Source organism: Egretta garzetta, unplaced genomic scaffold (genome assembly GCF_000687185.1).
Source record: "Egretta garzetta isolate BGI_Z169 unplaced genomic scaffold, ASM68718v1 scaffold33, whole genome shotgun sequence".
NCBI classification, from domain to species: Eukaryota; Metazoa; Chordata; class Aves; order Pelecaniformes; family Ardeidae; genus Egretta; species Egretta garzetta.
This window is the reverse complement of record NW_009259250.1, coordinates 682,428-697,916: the sequence shown is the minus strand read 5'-3', so window position 1 is coordinate 697,916 and position 15,489 is coordinate 682,428. Positions and strand designations below refer to the sequence as shown.

The 15,489-nt window shown below is 45.0% G+C and overlaps 1 protein-coding gene across 1 annotated transcript in view; it reads left to right on the top strand.

The window, feature by feature from the left end:
* The first annotated feature begins 1,347 nt into the window (after positions 1–1,347).
* SLC26A3 (solute carrier family 26 member 3) overlaps positions 1,348–15,489 on the top strand; it is a 15,492-nt gene continuing 1,350 nt past the window's right edge. Inside the window, exons 1-18 of the mRNA XM_009636066.2 lie at positions 1,348–1,478; positions 2,643–2,782; positions 2,876–2,986; positions 3,074–3,231; positions 4,014–4,178; positions 4,862–5,014; positions 5,777–5,859; positions 7,113–7,260; positions 7,397–7,510; positions 7,623–7,700; positions 8,152–8,247; positions 9,260–9,366; positions 9,648–9,717; positions 9,817–9,909; positions 10,992–11,087; positions 11,683–11,916; positions 14,527–14,581; positions 15,066–15,211. Coding sequence (XP_009634361.1) covers positions 1,348–1,478; positions 2,643–2,782; positions 2,876–2,986; positions 3,074–3,231; positions 4,014–4,178; positions 4,862–5,014; positions 5,777–5,859; positions 7,113–7,260; positions 7,397–7,510; positions 7,623–7,700; positions 8,152–8,247; positions 9,260–9,366; positions 9,648–9,717; positions 9,817–9,909; positions 10,992–11,087; positions 11,683–11,916; positions 14,527–14,581; positions 15,066–15,211 — 2,178 coding nt within the window. The remainder of the gene's footprint in view (positions 1,479–2,642; positions 2,783–2,875; positions 2,987–3,073; positions 3,232–4,013; positions 4,179–4,861; positions 5,015–5,776; positions 5,860–7,112; positions 7,261–7,396; positions 7,511–7,622; positions 7,701–8,151; positions 8,248–9,259; positions 9,367–9,647; positions 9,718–9,816; positions 9,910–10,991; positions 11,088–11,682; positions 11,917–14,526; positions 14,582–15,065; positions 15,212–15,489) is intronic.

Below are 15,489 nucleotides of genomic sequence, written 5' to 3'. Positions count from 1 at the left end.
AATCCGTCCTGTGATATCTCCAGATACTGAGTACACACAGGTCTGAATTAGAAATGCACATAGGCTGTTTCAGCACAAGTCAGGTGATAGATCTGGGCGAGGAACTCGTGTTGGCTGGGCATCTCTCATGAGACCACCAGCAAGCACCAAGGCATTAAGGAGTATTTGAAATCACTAGGGGAGAGAAAACAAAGAGAACCACTCTGTTATCAGCATCCTACAGTACCTTTTCGCATCTTAGTGAAAAGAAAATAACCTAGACTGGACTCAACGAGAATAGTTCAGTTGGAAGGGACTGACAGCGATCATCTAGTCCAACTAGGACTACCAAGAGCAAGTCCCACAGCTCCTGTCTAGGCCTAGTACTGTATTAAATATTTAATGGTGGCTACAGCAGAGATAAAAGTTTTTAGGAAATACATTTATTTAGGTGAATTTAATGTGGGAAGAATGTAAGGCATTGAGAGAAATGTAACAGCACAGTGTGCAGCATGGTGATGGCATCAATTAATTGCTGCAAAATACCCAGTGTATCGACTGAAATTAATCTTGAATCTTCTCATGTGTAAGGCGGGCTTCAAGGGTCATTTCTGGAGTGACCGAGGACAGTTTCTATTCACCACAAACATGTGAATGTGGGTTGGGACACAGCAGAAAATAGTATTTAGGTCAGACATTGCAACAACTGTTTGTGAGCATGAAGTGGAGGAGAAGCTGTCCAGACAACCTGTGGAAATAAATCCTACAAATAACTTAACGAGCAGCAACACCATGATTTTTTACTACTCAGCCTAACCTCCTGGTCACACAGACCCAGGCTGAAAGGTTCAGTGCTGTCTCTGAGTCCAAGAGAGGACGGCTGAGCCTTGCCTTTCCCCTCACATGTCTGTGGGTTCCAGCAAGCTCCCAGCCCTACCAGCGGTGCCACAAAGAGAAAATGCTTGGGATCCACTTCTTTGTTCTTTAAGGAATTAGTCTCCCTTGAGAGAGGCAGTTTTCAGTTGTAGATGGCTGACTCGGAGATAAATTAACTCAAAATCCATCTTGTCCACTTTTTGGCTGGATCTTTAGAAAAAAATACTTCATGCTCCAGCAAAACACTGCCCTGCAAGGGGAGGAGGAGGGGGCAGGAGATCACCTTGGCAAAGTGAAGCGGGTGTCTCAACCATCTCTCTTTTGATCTTCAAAGGTGGTAACGCTCAGTTTGGAGTTCATTCATCTATGCTACAGCTACCTGCCCCACAGTACATAAGGAGCTAACCCCGTTCTTCATTTCAGGTTTTTGAGTGACTAAGGCCAGAGAGAAGCACACACAAGTCACCAGCCTCGCCTGACATTTCAGGAGAAATGGTTGAGCCTGTGGGCAACCAGTATGTTGTAGCCAGACCTGTGTACTCAGAGAATTTGTTCGATGAAGAGCATGAGAAATTGCACAGATACCATAAAACCTTTTGGGATCACCTGAAACTATATTTTCGGTAAGGAGATTTTTTATTTTTATTTTTTAAATGTGGATGTAACAAGGTCTAGAGACCTTATTTCCCTCTACAACTGCCTGAAAGGAGGCTGTAGCCAGGTGGGTGTTGGTCTCTTCTCCCAGGTAACGGGCAATAGGATGAGGGGAAACGGCCTCCAGTTGCTCCAGGGGAGGTTTAGATTGGACATCAGGAAAAATTTCTTCAGCGAAAGGGTTATCAAGCATTGGAATGGGCTGTCCAGGGAAGTGGTTGAGTCCCCATCCCTGGAGGCATTTAAAAGATGGGTAGACAAGGTGCTTAGGGCCACGGTTTAGTGGTGGGGTGGCAGTGTTAGGTTAACGGTTGGACTTGATGACCTTAAAGATCTTTTTCAACCTAAACAATTCTATGATTCTGAGAAACAGCCAGAACTGCCGCCCTCAGACAGCATGAGCTCCATCCTGACACTTTCTGTCCCAGATTCCAACAAAGCAAATGAAAACTCATTAACCAAATGCAATGTCAGATTTTTCTAAAGAATTTTAGCTGCTATTACCCTTAAAAGTCTTCCCTACAGTTGTATCCCAGGCAGCTTCTCTTTTCCTGGGTACTTGGCAGCACAGAATCCAGGAAGACCTTATTGCAGCCTTTCAATACTTAAAGGGGGCTTATAAGAAAGATGGGGACAGACATTTTGGCAGGGCCTGTAGCAATAGAACAAGGGGTAAAGGTTTTAAACTAAAAGAGGGCAGATTCAGACTAGGTATAAGGACAAAATTTTTTACAATGAGGGTGGTGAGACATTGGAACAGGTTGCCCAGAGAGGTGATAGATGCCCCATCCCTGGAAACATGAAAGGCCAGGTTGGATGGGTCTCTGAGCAACCTGATCCAGTTGAAGATGTCCCTGCTTATTGTAGGAGGGTTGGACTAGATGACCTTTAAAGGTCCCTTCCCCCACAAACTATTCTATAAAAATTTTGATTCTGTAAAAATTTCAGTTGGAAGGGACCTCTGGAGGCCACTGTCCTCCTTGAAGCACAGCTGGCAGAGCAGGTTGATCAGGGCTGTGTCTGGGTGAGATTTTGACCTTTGAATCCTTCCCCCTTTGGTTCCCCTCCCAAGACAGGCTGCAACTCAGCTGAGTCGTTCACTGACAGAGCTCTGTCCTCTTCTATCTTTACAGCTGCTCCTCACAAAGGGTCAAAAAAATTGCCTTGGGTTTGTTTCCCATCTTCTCGTGGCTGCCAGCTTACCGCTTCAGGGAGTGGATCCTGAGTGACATCATCTCTGGCATCAACACGGGGCTCGTGGCTGTCCTGCAAGGTACCTGTGGGAAAAGCATGCAAGGAGGTGCAAAGGGACTGCAGGCTTCAGCCTGACACACACGTCACCTTCCCTGGGTCTCTGTTCTTGCAGGTCTCGCCTTTGCTTTGCTGGTGAATGTCCCCCCTGGTTATGGACTCTATGCAGCATTTTTCCCTGTTCTGGTCTATTTTATCTTTGGCACATCTAGACATATCTCAGTGGGTAAGTTCGGGCACACTGACTGCCCTCATCCCTGGAAAGAAGTACACGCTGCCCTCTCAGGTCTAATGAACGCCTTGTGCTGCCCAGGTCCCTTCCCGGTCCTGAGCCTGATGGTGGGAGGAGCCGTCATCAGGCTGGTCCCCGATGACAGTGCTAGAAATTACACTTCCATGAATATATCAGAAATAGATGAAAAGAGGGTGATGGTAGCTGCATCTGTAACCTTCCTTTCGGGGATTTTTCAGGTTGGTAAACAAATGTGTGTGTGCATTTGTGCCTATATGCACGTATGTGAGTAGCTGGATGTTGGACTGGCCTTCCCCTTTGTTTTCTTCTGGTATAGTCACCAAAGTAATTCCCTTCCTCTTCCCACGTAACTGACCTTGGATCACTGATCAGGAGACATCCGCCCCCCTCCAGTGACCAGGCACTGATTCATGCTGCGAAATCCCTGGTTTCACCCAGGCCTGAGCCTACAGCCCACACAGCTGCATCCCACCTACAGGAAAACCCAATTTACTGGATAGGAAAAGTGTAGTTGTGAGAGTCACATGAATGATGCAGACACACCAAGGGGAATAAAAGCTCTATCTCATAATAGTGAAGTATTTGCATTCTTCTTTTCAGAAAAAACAGTTCCTCCTTCCTTTCTCATGTAGAATTCCTACAGTTCCTTCCTGATACATTAATATGTTTGTACTTCATGAAACACTGGTACCCTGTAAAAAGATGCATACCGAAAACCCTAAGACTAAGGATGTTTATTTTAGCTATAAAATATAGCTAATAATAATAAAACCTATTCCATAGGTTTTAACTGCTCTAACAATTACTTTTATTAGTCCTAAGCCCCTTGTTGCTAAATCTCGACTTTCATTGCAAGTCTGGTGACTGTATTTTCCTTAAGCACTGGATGTGTGGGATTAGGTGAAAATCTTTGTTTCCATTAAAGACAGTTCTCTTTGTTGCAGAGCTTGCTTAAAAGCGCGAATGAATCCCACTGACATATGATAATTTTGAATTTCAGTTGCTTCTGGGAATTCTGCAGTTTGGATTCATCGTTATTTATCTGTCACATTCATTAATCAGCGGTTTCACGACTGCTGCAGCTATCCATGTTGTGGTATCTCAGCTGAAATTCATGCTTCAACTACCTGTCCCTGGCTTTAACAAACCATTTGGCATTATCTATGTAAGTGATAATTGTTTGTTATTTGCTAATGCTATTGAACCTGTGATGTATATCTGACCATATATCACAAGGCAGAAATAACAGAGCTCAGCTTAAACATAGCCAAGCAGGAGAAAACATGAGAGGAAAATATGAGATGTGTTATTAGTACATCACCAATCTTTAAACTTATAACCAAATACCAAGTTACACCCTGTGGGGCTGATTTGGTAATATTTTCTATTGTGTGTTAGTATATTTTAATTAAGCATTCGACTTTTCCTGAAACATTTAATTATTCATGTTTGCCAGACTGATATTATATATATTTAATGTGGTTATGACTGTGTGAGAGCTGTTGGATGAGAAAGGAGGAAGGAGAAGGAGAGGAAGGAGTGGAGGGAAGCACCTGCTCAGCAATTCCCATTGCTCACGTTCCCTACAGCACACACTCATGTGCACGTTGCTCCCACCCTCCCTCAGGGGGAGGCCAGTGGAAAGGGTTTCTCATGGATGCTTTCATCGTTTGGATGATGCACATGCACATTCATTGGGGCTTGCAATCCACGTCATGCCATAGGGAATAAATCCCAACCGCCGTAATCCTTAGAGCAACTGAGATACAGGCTCTTGCGGACGGAATAGTGCTACTGTGCCAGGGCGCTACTATTTCTAAAGCACCACGTTTCTTTCTGATTTTGCAGACTCTGGAGAGCGTTTTCAGCCAGATAACAAAAACAAACATCGCTGACCTTGTCACATCCCTTCTTGTCTTGCTTATCGTGTTTGTGGTGAAAGAAATGAATGATCGATACAAAACAAAGCTACCAACTCCCATCCCTATCGAACTCCTTGTGGTAACAGTCACCTCTCTTTGATTTTGCAATTGCTCCATCACCATAGTGACACAAGAAGCAGCCTTTTAACTATTTCTTCTCCTGTTCTGTGTTAAATGAGGGGTTATCATTTTACCTATAAGGAAAAATTGACAGCATTCATCAGCTATTGGGAGATGCTTTACCTCTATTTAGCTGTTCTTCACTGGGTACATCTGTAGTGAGTAAGATGTTAGAAACTATGAATTTTCTCGTTGGATGAACTTGGCTCTGGCACCATCAGGCTGCAGGCCACTCTGCACCGCACCTGAAAGCATGGCACTGAAGCCCTGGCCATCCGTGGCCGAGCACAAACCAGTTTTGCTTTGCAGCAGCAGAGGGTTTTGCCCCCGGCGAGCAGCAGTGGGGTGGGGGAAGCCTCACACGAGCAGCAAGCTCCTAAAGCCCTGGAGGATGTTGCTAGAGATGCAGGTGGCGCTTGTTTTCCCCCAGAGTTATTACAGCACTTTGTCAGAAAATGCCTGGGTTTGGGTGGGATGTTCTCTGGTGTTACTGAGATATTCTGGTATATTCTCCATGTGATTCATGAATGCAAACCCATATCTGTGAGGGGGTTCAGGGATGACATCTGAACAGCAAAGAGATATGCAGACTTGGGGCATAAATCTGCTGCTAGTGATGAGACTGGAGGGCATGTGGGAGAGGGAAGGAAATGGGTTTTAATAGTTTCTTCATACTCTTGCTTGAATGTGCCTAATGGAGGTGCGGTTTATTATCTTTCAGACAGTCTTAGCAGCACTGATTTCCTATTTCATTGAATTTGAAGAAAAATTTAATGTGGCTGTCGTTGGAACACTACAGGAAGGGTAAGTGATTTGCTTAAAATTCACCGGTGGAGCAAAATGTTCTCTTCAGTTTGTCAGTGCTAAATCGGTTCAGCTCTGCATTTTGATTAAAATTATCTGCTTCGTCTTCTTTTGGTAGGTAAATAAACATTTCGCTCTCAACAATATGAGACCACGCTTTCAATAGATAAAAGACTCACTAGACCACATCTACACAGCAAAGAATATATTGCGATATGAAATGATCGCACGCTTCATTTTCTAAGGCAGTTGAGCAGTGGGTTAATATTTGTCCCTTTTACTGAGCTACTTACTCTCGAACCCCTTCATTTCCGATGAAGTGCACACACAGTTCAGCAGCCACCGCTGGCCCTGGGAAGCCACCACAACACGGTACAGTCCTCCGGCATGGTCCCCTGTGACCAGCTGCCAGCGTCTCCGCAGGCACTCTTATCCTCAGGAGGCCTCAACCTCTGCTCCTCCAGGAGTATATCCATGTAGAGAATATATATTTGTATATAGAGTATATCCAGCTATGCCAGAATTTTGACCTAAGAATTAATAGGCCCACATTAAGTTAAAAAGAGGGAGGAAGACTTTTACTAACTAGGACAGCAGGGCACTCTCGATTGCATCTTGTAGCCCCAGAGGTGTCAGTGGATGAAGTTTGCAGAGGATCAGCTATTTCTGCTCAAGAATCTGTTCTTCAGATATCAGGTCACTGCAGGAAATGGGGGGGAAGCCCAGAGAAGAATTCTCCCTAGGATCTGCAAAAGCCCCTGATCAAAGGAGCAGGAAATGTTAAAGCTAAAACATCTAGCAGATGGCCTGAGAGACTAGTCAATATTACCTGAGTTAGTAAGTATTAGCTGTCTGAAGTGCTTCACTGAATCATACAGGGATTTTTTTTTTTGGTCATAATTAAGTGAAATCCTTCCGTGTGCAAACTGCCCGTGCCAGGGTCCCAGCACCGTGTCAGATCTTACATCCATGCATAACTAGAAGGCAGAACTGTGCATGCACCTCAGACAAAATAAGCTGTGGCTGGTCCTGGCCAAGTACATGAACCTGCTGAGACACAAACTGAGCCCAGTGCAAGTAAACAGAGCCCCTGTCCCGGCCAGGGATTCCCCGAAGTTTTACAGGGTTCAGATCCGCAATGATGTGTTGCACCTCACCAAAGTGCTCGGCTAAGACAGTATGAGCTGGCCCACTTGCTTGACAACTTGTCTCCTTGGGCATATCCTTAACGAGGAGAGTTTTTTGTCTTTCAGATTTCAAGCACCTGTTGCACCTGATGTAGGCGTCCTCCAAAAGTGTATCGGCGACAGCATTTCCATCGCGATCGTTGGGTTTGCAGTAGCCTTCTCAGTGGCTAAAGTGTATTCCATCAAGCATGACTACCCAATAGATGGCAACCAGGTAGGTGGGTAACACAGATGTCAGTATTGTCAATGGCATTTGTCAATGGTAAGCAAGTAATTTTAGGAATACTTTGCCTTGTGAATAACTGTCATGAACTAGCTTTTAAGAACAATCTCTTCTGTTTGTATTTCAGGAACTAATTGCTTTTGGGTTGGGTAATATAGTTGGTGGATCATTCAAAGGATTTGCCTCCAGCACTGCTCTGTCAAGATCAGGTGTACAGGAGAGCACAGGAGGCAAAACACAGGTATAGAAAACAGATCATGATGGCATTTAATGTAAGAAAGCTCTCTTTTTTTTCCTGGATGACCACAATGCCTTTGGGCACTTATGCACGGTGGAATTGTTTTCTCATGCAGATTGCTGGCATTATCTCAGCTATCATCGTCTTGATTGTGATCTTGGCCATTGGATTTCTCCTGGCACCATTACAGAAGGTATTCAGTGGTTTTACCTAGGCTTCCTCCTGCTTGTCAAAGACAGGGCTGCTCTAAGAGACACTGGGAGTGTCCGTAGGCTTCAGTGGGAGCCAAACAGGATTTTGCAAAGCTTGGTTCTTCTTCCCAGATCATGTCAGAGATAACCACCACATGTGGTCCCTCAAAGGCAACACAAGTTCCCAAACACCAAACATCACAGCACCAGCTTTTAGGTGCCAAAAATAAGTGGGATTTGCAGCCTCAAGTCAGACACCTGCGCTGCATCAGGGCTAGGGAGGCTCCAGTGCAGTGGAGGGGGCATCCCCACTTGCAGAAGTGACACACCGTGAGGAGCTGCCTGGCCTTTCAGCTGCACTTTGGCCCTATTTGTATGACCTTCTAAGTCTCAATGTTCAACATTTGCTTTGTTTGCTTTAAAATTCAGCATGTATTTTGGTCTTTTTAACAGTCAGTTCTTGCATCTTTGGCTCTTGGCAACTTGAAAGGAATGCTCATGCAGTTCAAGGAAGTAGGCATCCTATGGAGAAAGGACAAGTACGACTGTGTAAGTTGAGTCTCACGAGCATTCAGCAATTAAGCAGTCTGGGAAAGTAATCTATGATGCAAATTTGCTTTCAGGTTATCTTTATTTTTATACCTGCCTTACTTCACTAAATGGGAAGTACAGTAGTGGCATGCCTTTCTTGCTCTTATACCCCTTGCTCATGTTTTCCATTTTGTCCAACCTATTTTGGGTCAATTCTCACTCTTAACTTCTCTTGGCAATGTTAATTTTCATCCACTTCATCAAAATCTATTAAAATACAGTTCATTGCATAAATCAAATAGAGAAAGAAGTTACAGAAAAATATCTGAATACCCGCTGCATTGGCTACACGTTCGGGGACGCTTTCTTATGCTCATGCAGGACCTTAGGTGGAGGTTACACAGCAAAAAAAACAAGTGACGACCATGGCTTGAAGGGTTTTCTCCAAATGGCAAAGCTTGAGGCTGGAAGGCAGGACCGCTTACCTCTAACGTTTGAAAAATGTAGGCTCTTGGCTTCCTCATCAGCCAATTCCTGGTTCCAGGCCTCCGTTTTCCTAGTGACCAAAGTTATCTACCACATGAAAATGCTTTGAGATCTCTTATTTAAAACCACTCAGTATTATCTAGCCATTTTTGCTTATTGGTCATGTACATTCACAGCACCTCCATTTGCCTGTTGTGATAACCAAAGCACATTTACACCTCAGCTTGACCTGGATCCTCATTTACTTGCAACCGTGCCTTTCTGCTGGATTTTTACTGAGTGTTTAGTGAACCACCTATAGAATATCCACACTTCTATTACTCTAAGCCTTTATTGTATAGAAATTGTTACCCCTAGAAACACTTCCTGGTCAGTGAGTCTGGCCTTGTTTTACAAGAAAAAAAACTAGGAAACATGAAACTCCTCGCCAAAGGCTGACAGCCAGCCTGGATCAGATCTGAGATCTGTTGCTGCTCCCACCCTGGGCTCCTGACCCAGGTCCTTGACATGCTCATAACCGCTGCCATCCACCTGCTCGTTACAGGTTATATGGGTGGTGACTTTCTTAGCTGCTGTTTTTCTTGGCCTGGATATTGGGCTAGCAGCCGCCGTGGCGTTCCAGCTACTGACTGTGGTGATCCGCTCCCAGATGTGAGTACTTGTTGGACGCGATGACACCTCAGAGCCTCCTGTTTATAAATTAACTTCCCCTCCTGTTTCTAAACTAACTCCCCCTATACAGAGAAGGCCAACAGCCCAGTGCCTTGGTCAGTCCAGAAACCGTGTATAGAAAAATTATTTACGGGTGTAAACCCTTGGATGTGGGGTCCCGTTTCAGTCTACCACCACAGCTGAGGTTGCTTTCTCTGATGCTTCCCTTCTGCCAGGTTTCGGTAGAAGGTACAAATAACTGTGTGTGTGTCTGTTTGCAGCCCAAGCTGCACCGTTTTGGCTAACGTTGGGAGAAGCAACATCTACAGAAACAGGAAGGATTACACTGACGTAAGAAATGTTTCTTTTATGACCTGGTGCAATTGTGTTTCTATAGCAGACGTTGCTACTGACACTTTTGCTTCACTTTTTTACTTCACTTTTGCACAGATCTATGAGCCAGAGGGAGTGAAGATTTTCAAATGCTCTTCTCCTATCTTCTTCGCTAATATTGAATTCTTCAGGGAGAAACTCATCACAGCTGTAAGTGTCTGGGGCTGTCATTCTGAATGTATGAATTGCATGACATGTAAAGGATGCATACAATTTCCCAATAATTACTAGTTATGCAGTCAGTCCGTACTTCAAAGATGAATTTTCGTGAATTATTAAAATATTGTTTCCGCTACTGTAATCCCATGTATATGCACTGAGAAAGAGAACAGCCTGACTCACGGTGAACTTATACCATAACAATGTACATACATTTTAAGTCCTTTAGAAAACAGTACTGCAAACATAGATAATATAAAGGGCATTATTTTATTTTATTAACATTTATACTATTTACACCCAATAAATGCTAGTTTATTCATCTTGCCCCAAAGAACATAACCTCAACAATCAGAAGAAAAGCTGAATGAAATCACCTTTCACCTCAGAAGAGCCTGAAGGGTTTTTCCTGTGAGTGCAGATGCTCACACCGCTCTCTCTCTTTGAGTATGGGCACTTCTAACACCTCTCTCCTCCACCCACTAGGTAGATGAGTCAGAAGACTCACAAGAATTTAGCATTTTTGCAACCCTTATCAGCCTAATTTACCTTCTGTCTTATTTTGTTAAAACCAGCTAACAGGTTCAAGAGACATACGCAGACAGCATGATTAACTGTGGTTTTCTTCCTTAAGAAAACAAAATTATGTGTATAGGACCCACGCTGCAGTCAGGTGGCACAGAGCAGATGCAACCTGTGAGCTCTCTGATCTCAGTAGCCTGGGTGGCCATCTCATAATGAGGATGAGTAGGACAAGCTCTGGGCTAGCCAGCACCGTACCAGCCTGCTGGAGTTACTGGCGAGTGCTACAGCACTGTCACTGCGATAACGCTGTCCATGCTGGTGTCCGAAAGCCAGCACAGAGGGCCTGCCTGGTTTGTAGTCACACCTGCAGACTTCTTCCCAACCAGGAAAAAGAGCCCTTGCTTGAATTGGTGAAAAGTGGTAGGCAACATCAGGTCTAAACCATGCTCATCGTGACTGTAAAGAAAAGGCGCAGGAGGTGCTGAGTCCTTCCCCTGGTGTGACTGGGTTTGGGGGTTTTTTTGTTATTCAAAGTGCTGTTTCTGCAGGTTGGCTTCAACCCACTGAGGGTCCTGAGGAAACGCAATAAAGCTCTAAGGAAGATCAGAAAGATGCTGAAGAAAGGAGAGCTGCAAGTGACACCTGTATGTAAGGCAACTCCACCCAAGAGGGTCAAGCAACCAGCTCCCTGGCTTGAAGTGGCAGAGAACTGCCTCACAGCCTCCTGTCTTAATTAGATACGCTATTCCCCAAGTTGCCACTTCATGACATAAACATGTGTCAAAAATAAGATTTTAAATGGCTCTCACAGTAAGAGACCTTTATCGTGGGCAGAGCTTGTATGTCCCCACTGGAGCTTTGTTTGATATCAAATGGTAAGATCAGATCCCACAGAGGTGATGTTCATGCTGCATTAATGGTAGGATAAAGCTGGTTTTCTCTCAGCCCAAATCCTGCATGATTTTTGTTGACTTCACGGAATGATAAAAGGCCATCATTAACTGATTATGATGACGATGATTAAATGATTGATGACAGGAAAGCAAATATTACCAGTCTCCTCCAGATGAGGGAAAAGCAGAACTTTTTCTAGTGTAAAGTGCAGGTGGGTCCTGCTCCATCTCATGGGTATATCAGCTTTGCATTGCCACCACTATTGCCCTTATGTAAGATGCACTACTATCCTGGCTGGGTCTTAAAAAGAAGTATTAATTATGACACTTTTCTCTGTCAATGCAGAAAGGATTGATTTGCATGGCTAACCATACACATGAGTCAGATGAAGAATTAGACAACAACAGGATAGAGGAGCTGGACCAGCCCACCAACATGACAGACTTGCCCATTCAAATCAACTGGGGTGCTGACCTCCCCCGCGACATCACTGTGCCCCGGGTCGACATTCACAGCATCATTCTGGATTTCTCAGCAGTGTCCTTCCTCGATTTTTCTGCCATGAGAGTCCTCCAGAAGGTAATTCTAATTCACAAGGCAAACAGTAATCACATGAAAGAAGAACATATGAAGAGAGTTTACATGTGAGGGATGCGCTTGAGGGAAGGGATAGCACCCAGAGGGACCTTGATAGGCTTGAGGAGTGGGCCCATGTGAACCTCATGAATTTCAACAAGTCCAAGTGCAAGGTCCTGCACATGGGTCAGGGCAATCACCAGTATCAGTACAGGCTGGGGGATGAAAGGATTAAGAGCAGCCCTGAAGAGAAGGACTTGGCAATACTGGTGGATGAAAAATTGGACATTAGCCAGCAATGTGTACGAGCAGCCCAGAAAGCCTCTCGTGCTCTGGGCTGCAACAAAAACAGTGTGGCCAGCAGGTTGAGGGAGGTGATTCTCTACTCCACTCTCTTGAGACCCCACCTGCAGTGCTGCGTCCAGCTCTGGAGACCTCAGCAGAAGAAAGGCATGGACCTGCTGGAGCAGGTCCAGAGTAGGGTCATGAAAATGGTCAGAGGGCTGGAACACATCTTCTGTGAGGACAGGCTGAGAGAGTTGGGGTTGTTCAGCCTGGAGAAGAGAAGGCTCTGGGGAGACCTTATTATGGCCTTTCCATACTTAAAGGGGGCTTATAAAAAAGATGGGGACAGACTTTTTAGCAGGGCCTGTAGTGACTGAACAAGTGGCAATGGGTTTAAACTGAAAGAGAGTAGATTTAGATTACATATAAGGAAGAAATTTTTTATGATGAGGGTGGTGAAACACTGGAACGGGTTGCCCAGAGAGGTGGTGGAGGCCCCCATCCCTGAAAACATTCTGGGCCAGGTTGGACGGGGCTCTGAGCAACCTGATCTATCGGAAGGTGTCCCTGCCCATGGCAGGGGGTTGGACTAGATGACTCCTAAAGGTCCCTTCCAACCCAAACCATTCTGTGATTCTATTCTGTGTTTTTAGACTGCTTCTTAAGGATATTCCTATATAGACTGGAAAGTCAGTGGCAACCTTTAGGCTTATGTGAATTTTAGTGTATATTTTCCAAAGAAAATGTATAGGAAATTGGTTAAATAATCAACCTGAGTTTTCTTGGAATTAGAGTGTGGGCTGTGGCACCCTTTCTTCACTTGGTAAGATTTTGGGAAACTTTATAGAAATGAACATATGAAACAAGGCTTTAAACACCAGGCTGGGAGTTGGAGCACTGGAGTTTCACTTTTGCTCCTGCTCTCACTTCCCAGGATGACCTTGAACAAAGCAGTAAGAACAACAACTGAGGGCTGGAGCCCCTCTCCTATGAGGATAGGCTGAGAGAGTTGGGCTTTTTCAGCCTGGAGAAGAGAAGGCTGCGGGGGAGACCTGACTGTGGCCTTTCAAGTACCTAAAGGGGGCCTATAGGAAAGATGGGGAAAATCTTTTTAGTAGGGCCAGCTGTGACAGGACAAGGAGTAATGGTTTTAAACTAAAACAGGGTAGGTTTAGACTAGATATAAGGAAGAAATTCCTTACAATGAGGTGGTAAAACACTGGAATGGGTTGCCCAGAGGGGTGGTAGAAGCCCCATCCCTGGAAACATTCAAGGATAGGTTGGACGGGGCTCTGAGCAACCTGATCCAGTTAGTGGTGTCCCTGCTCACTGCAGGGGGGTTGGACTAGATGACCTCTAGGGGTCCCTTCCAACCCCAAACATTCTATGATTCTATGAACATTTTCAAACAGTAGTAGCTAAAGCTAACTATCTAGAGCAACACAGGGTGTGTAAATCTATTTCCATAGGAACTAACCACCCACCATGTTAGTGGTAACTGTAGTTCTGCTCAAATTCCCAGATGTAAAAATCTCCCCAGAACCATTTGGAGTCTTAGTTTCATCATGTGTCAAGTAGAATCATAGAATCATAGAACTGTTTAGATTGGAAAAGACCTCCAAGATCACCAAGTCCAACCATTAACCTAACTCTGCCAAGTCCACCACTAAACCATGGCCCTAAGCACCTCGTCTACCCATCTTTTAAATACCTCCAGGGATGGGGACTCAACCACTTCCTTGGGCAGCCCGTTCCAGTGCTTGACAACCCTTTTGGTGAAGAAATTTTTCCTGATGTCCAGCCTAAACCTGCCCTGGCACAACTTGAGGCCATTTCCCCTTGTCCTATTGCCCATTACCCGGAAGAAGAGACCAACCCCCACCTGGCTACAGCCTCCTGTCAGGCAGTTGTAGAGGGCGATAAGGTCTCCCCTCAGTCTCCTCTTTTCCAGGCTTAACAACCCCAGTTCCCTCAGCCGCTCCTCATAAGACTTAGGCTCCAGAGCACAATCTCCTAAGTAGGTGCAATAAAGCCACATCATTTATGAAATAATACCTTTTTGACTGCGGGCTAAATATATTTAATACTGCCCCTTTTCAAAAGGATTGATCATCCCAATCTGCTAACATGGGAAGAGACCATCCTACTTCTAGGTGCAGTGGAGTTTGAGTTTAGAGCTGCTTACCATCATAGATCTTAAATATCTTAAAGTGGTTTGTTTATTTGCTGTGGCTAATCACCATAATGGCTGTTATCAGCAATAATAGAAGTATCTAAATAGTAGCAAAAATAGCGGTATCTAAATGCTGCCTCCTTCTGGTTTAACAGACTTTGAAAGAATTTGTCCGGATAGACATTGACATCTACATTGCAGGGGCACACGGTGAGTACTTGCCTTTCCATTGGTATCGCCATGGATGCCTTGTCCCGCTGCCTTCCCCGTCCACCACTGAGCACAGCTGCGGACAACCACCCTAGTTTTACCTTCCAGTCTTGGATAGCAAACAGATCCAGCTGAGAGGAGGTGTCATCCCTCCCATGCTGTCCCCATCAGGTTAGGACCACGCACAACGTCTCGTTTTACTTACGGCCACCGCTGTGCTGTACAGCTCTGGGCTGCGAGACCTGCGGTTGGGCATTAAAGAAGAAACGGGGCTGTAATTCCCTTCTGCCTGGCACTGAGCAGGGCACTACGGATGGGCATTTATTTCCCATCCTCTCCACATTAGGAAAGACGAACCCATCTGCTCTAATAAATAAATCAGTGCAGTGCACCAGAAATTCCTGTGTTCACTCAGTGGATACACTATGTCTTCATTTTCAAGGCCTGCAGGTCACTTTGTGCTTTGTTTTTGTTCCCCCCCCAGAGGGCTTCCTAGAGAAACTGGAGAGATGTGCATTTTTTGATGAGGAGATCAAGCCATCCATGTTTTTCCTCACCATTCACGATGCGGTTTTACACATTTTGCTGAAGAAGGACATAGCCAACTCCCCCAAATTAAAGCTCGTTGAGGTAACGCTACAGTTTTCATCTTTCGCTACTTTAGTGCCTTTACCTTGCCCACAGACACCCAAGCATGTGCTGCATCACTACCCACGTGCTCCATACCAGGTCTATATGAAAAAAGCTGATGATTAAAACTCAGCTGGTCTCCAATAAATTTGGAGAGTAAGAGTGCTCCCCGGTCCAGGTGCCTGGCAAACCACTAGCGAAAGGAGTGAAGGAGTGAATAATTCCCACTAGAGACTGGCCTGGCCGTGGACTTCACTTGAAGCCACCTCCTTGGGAAG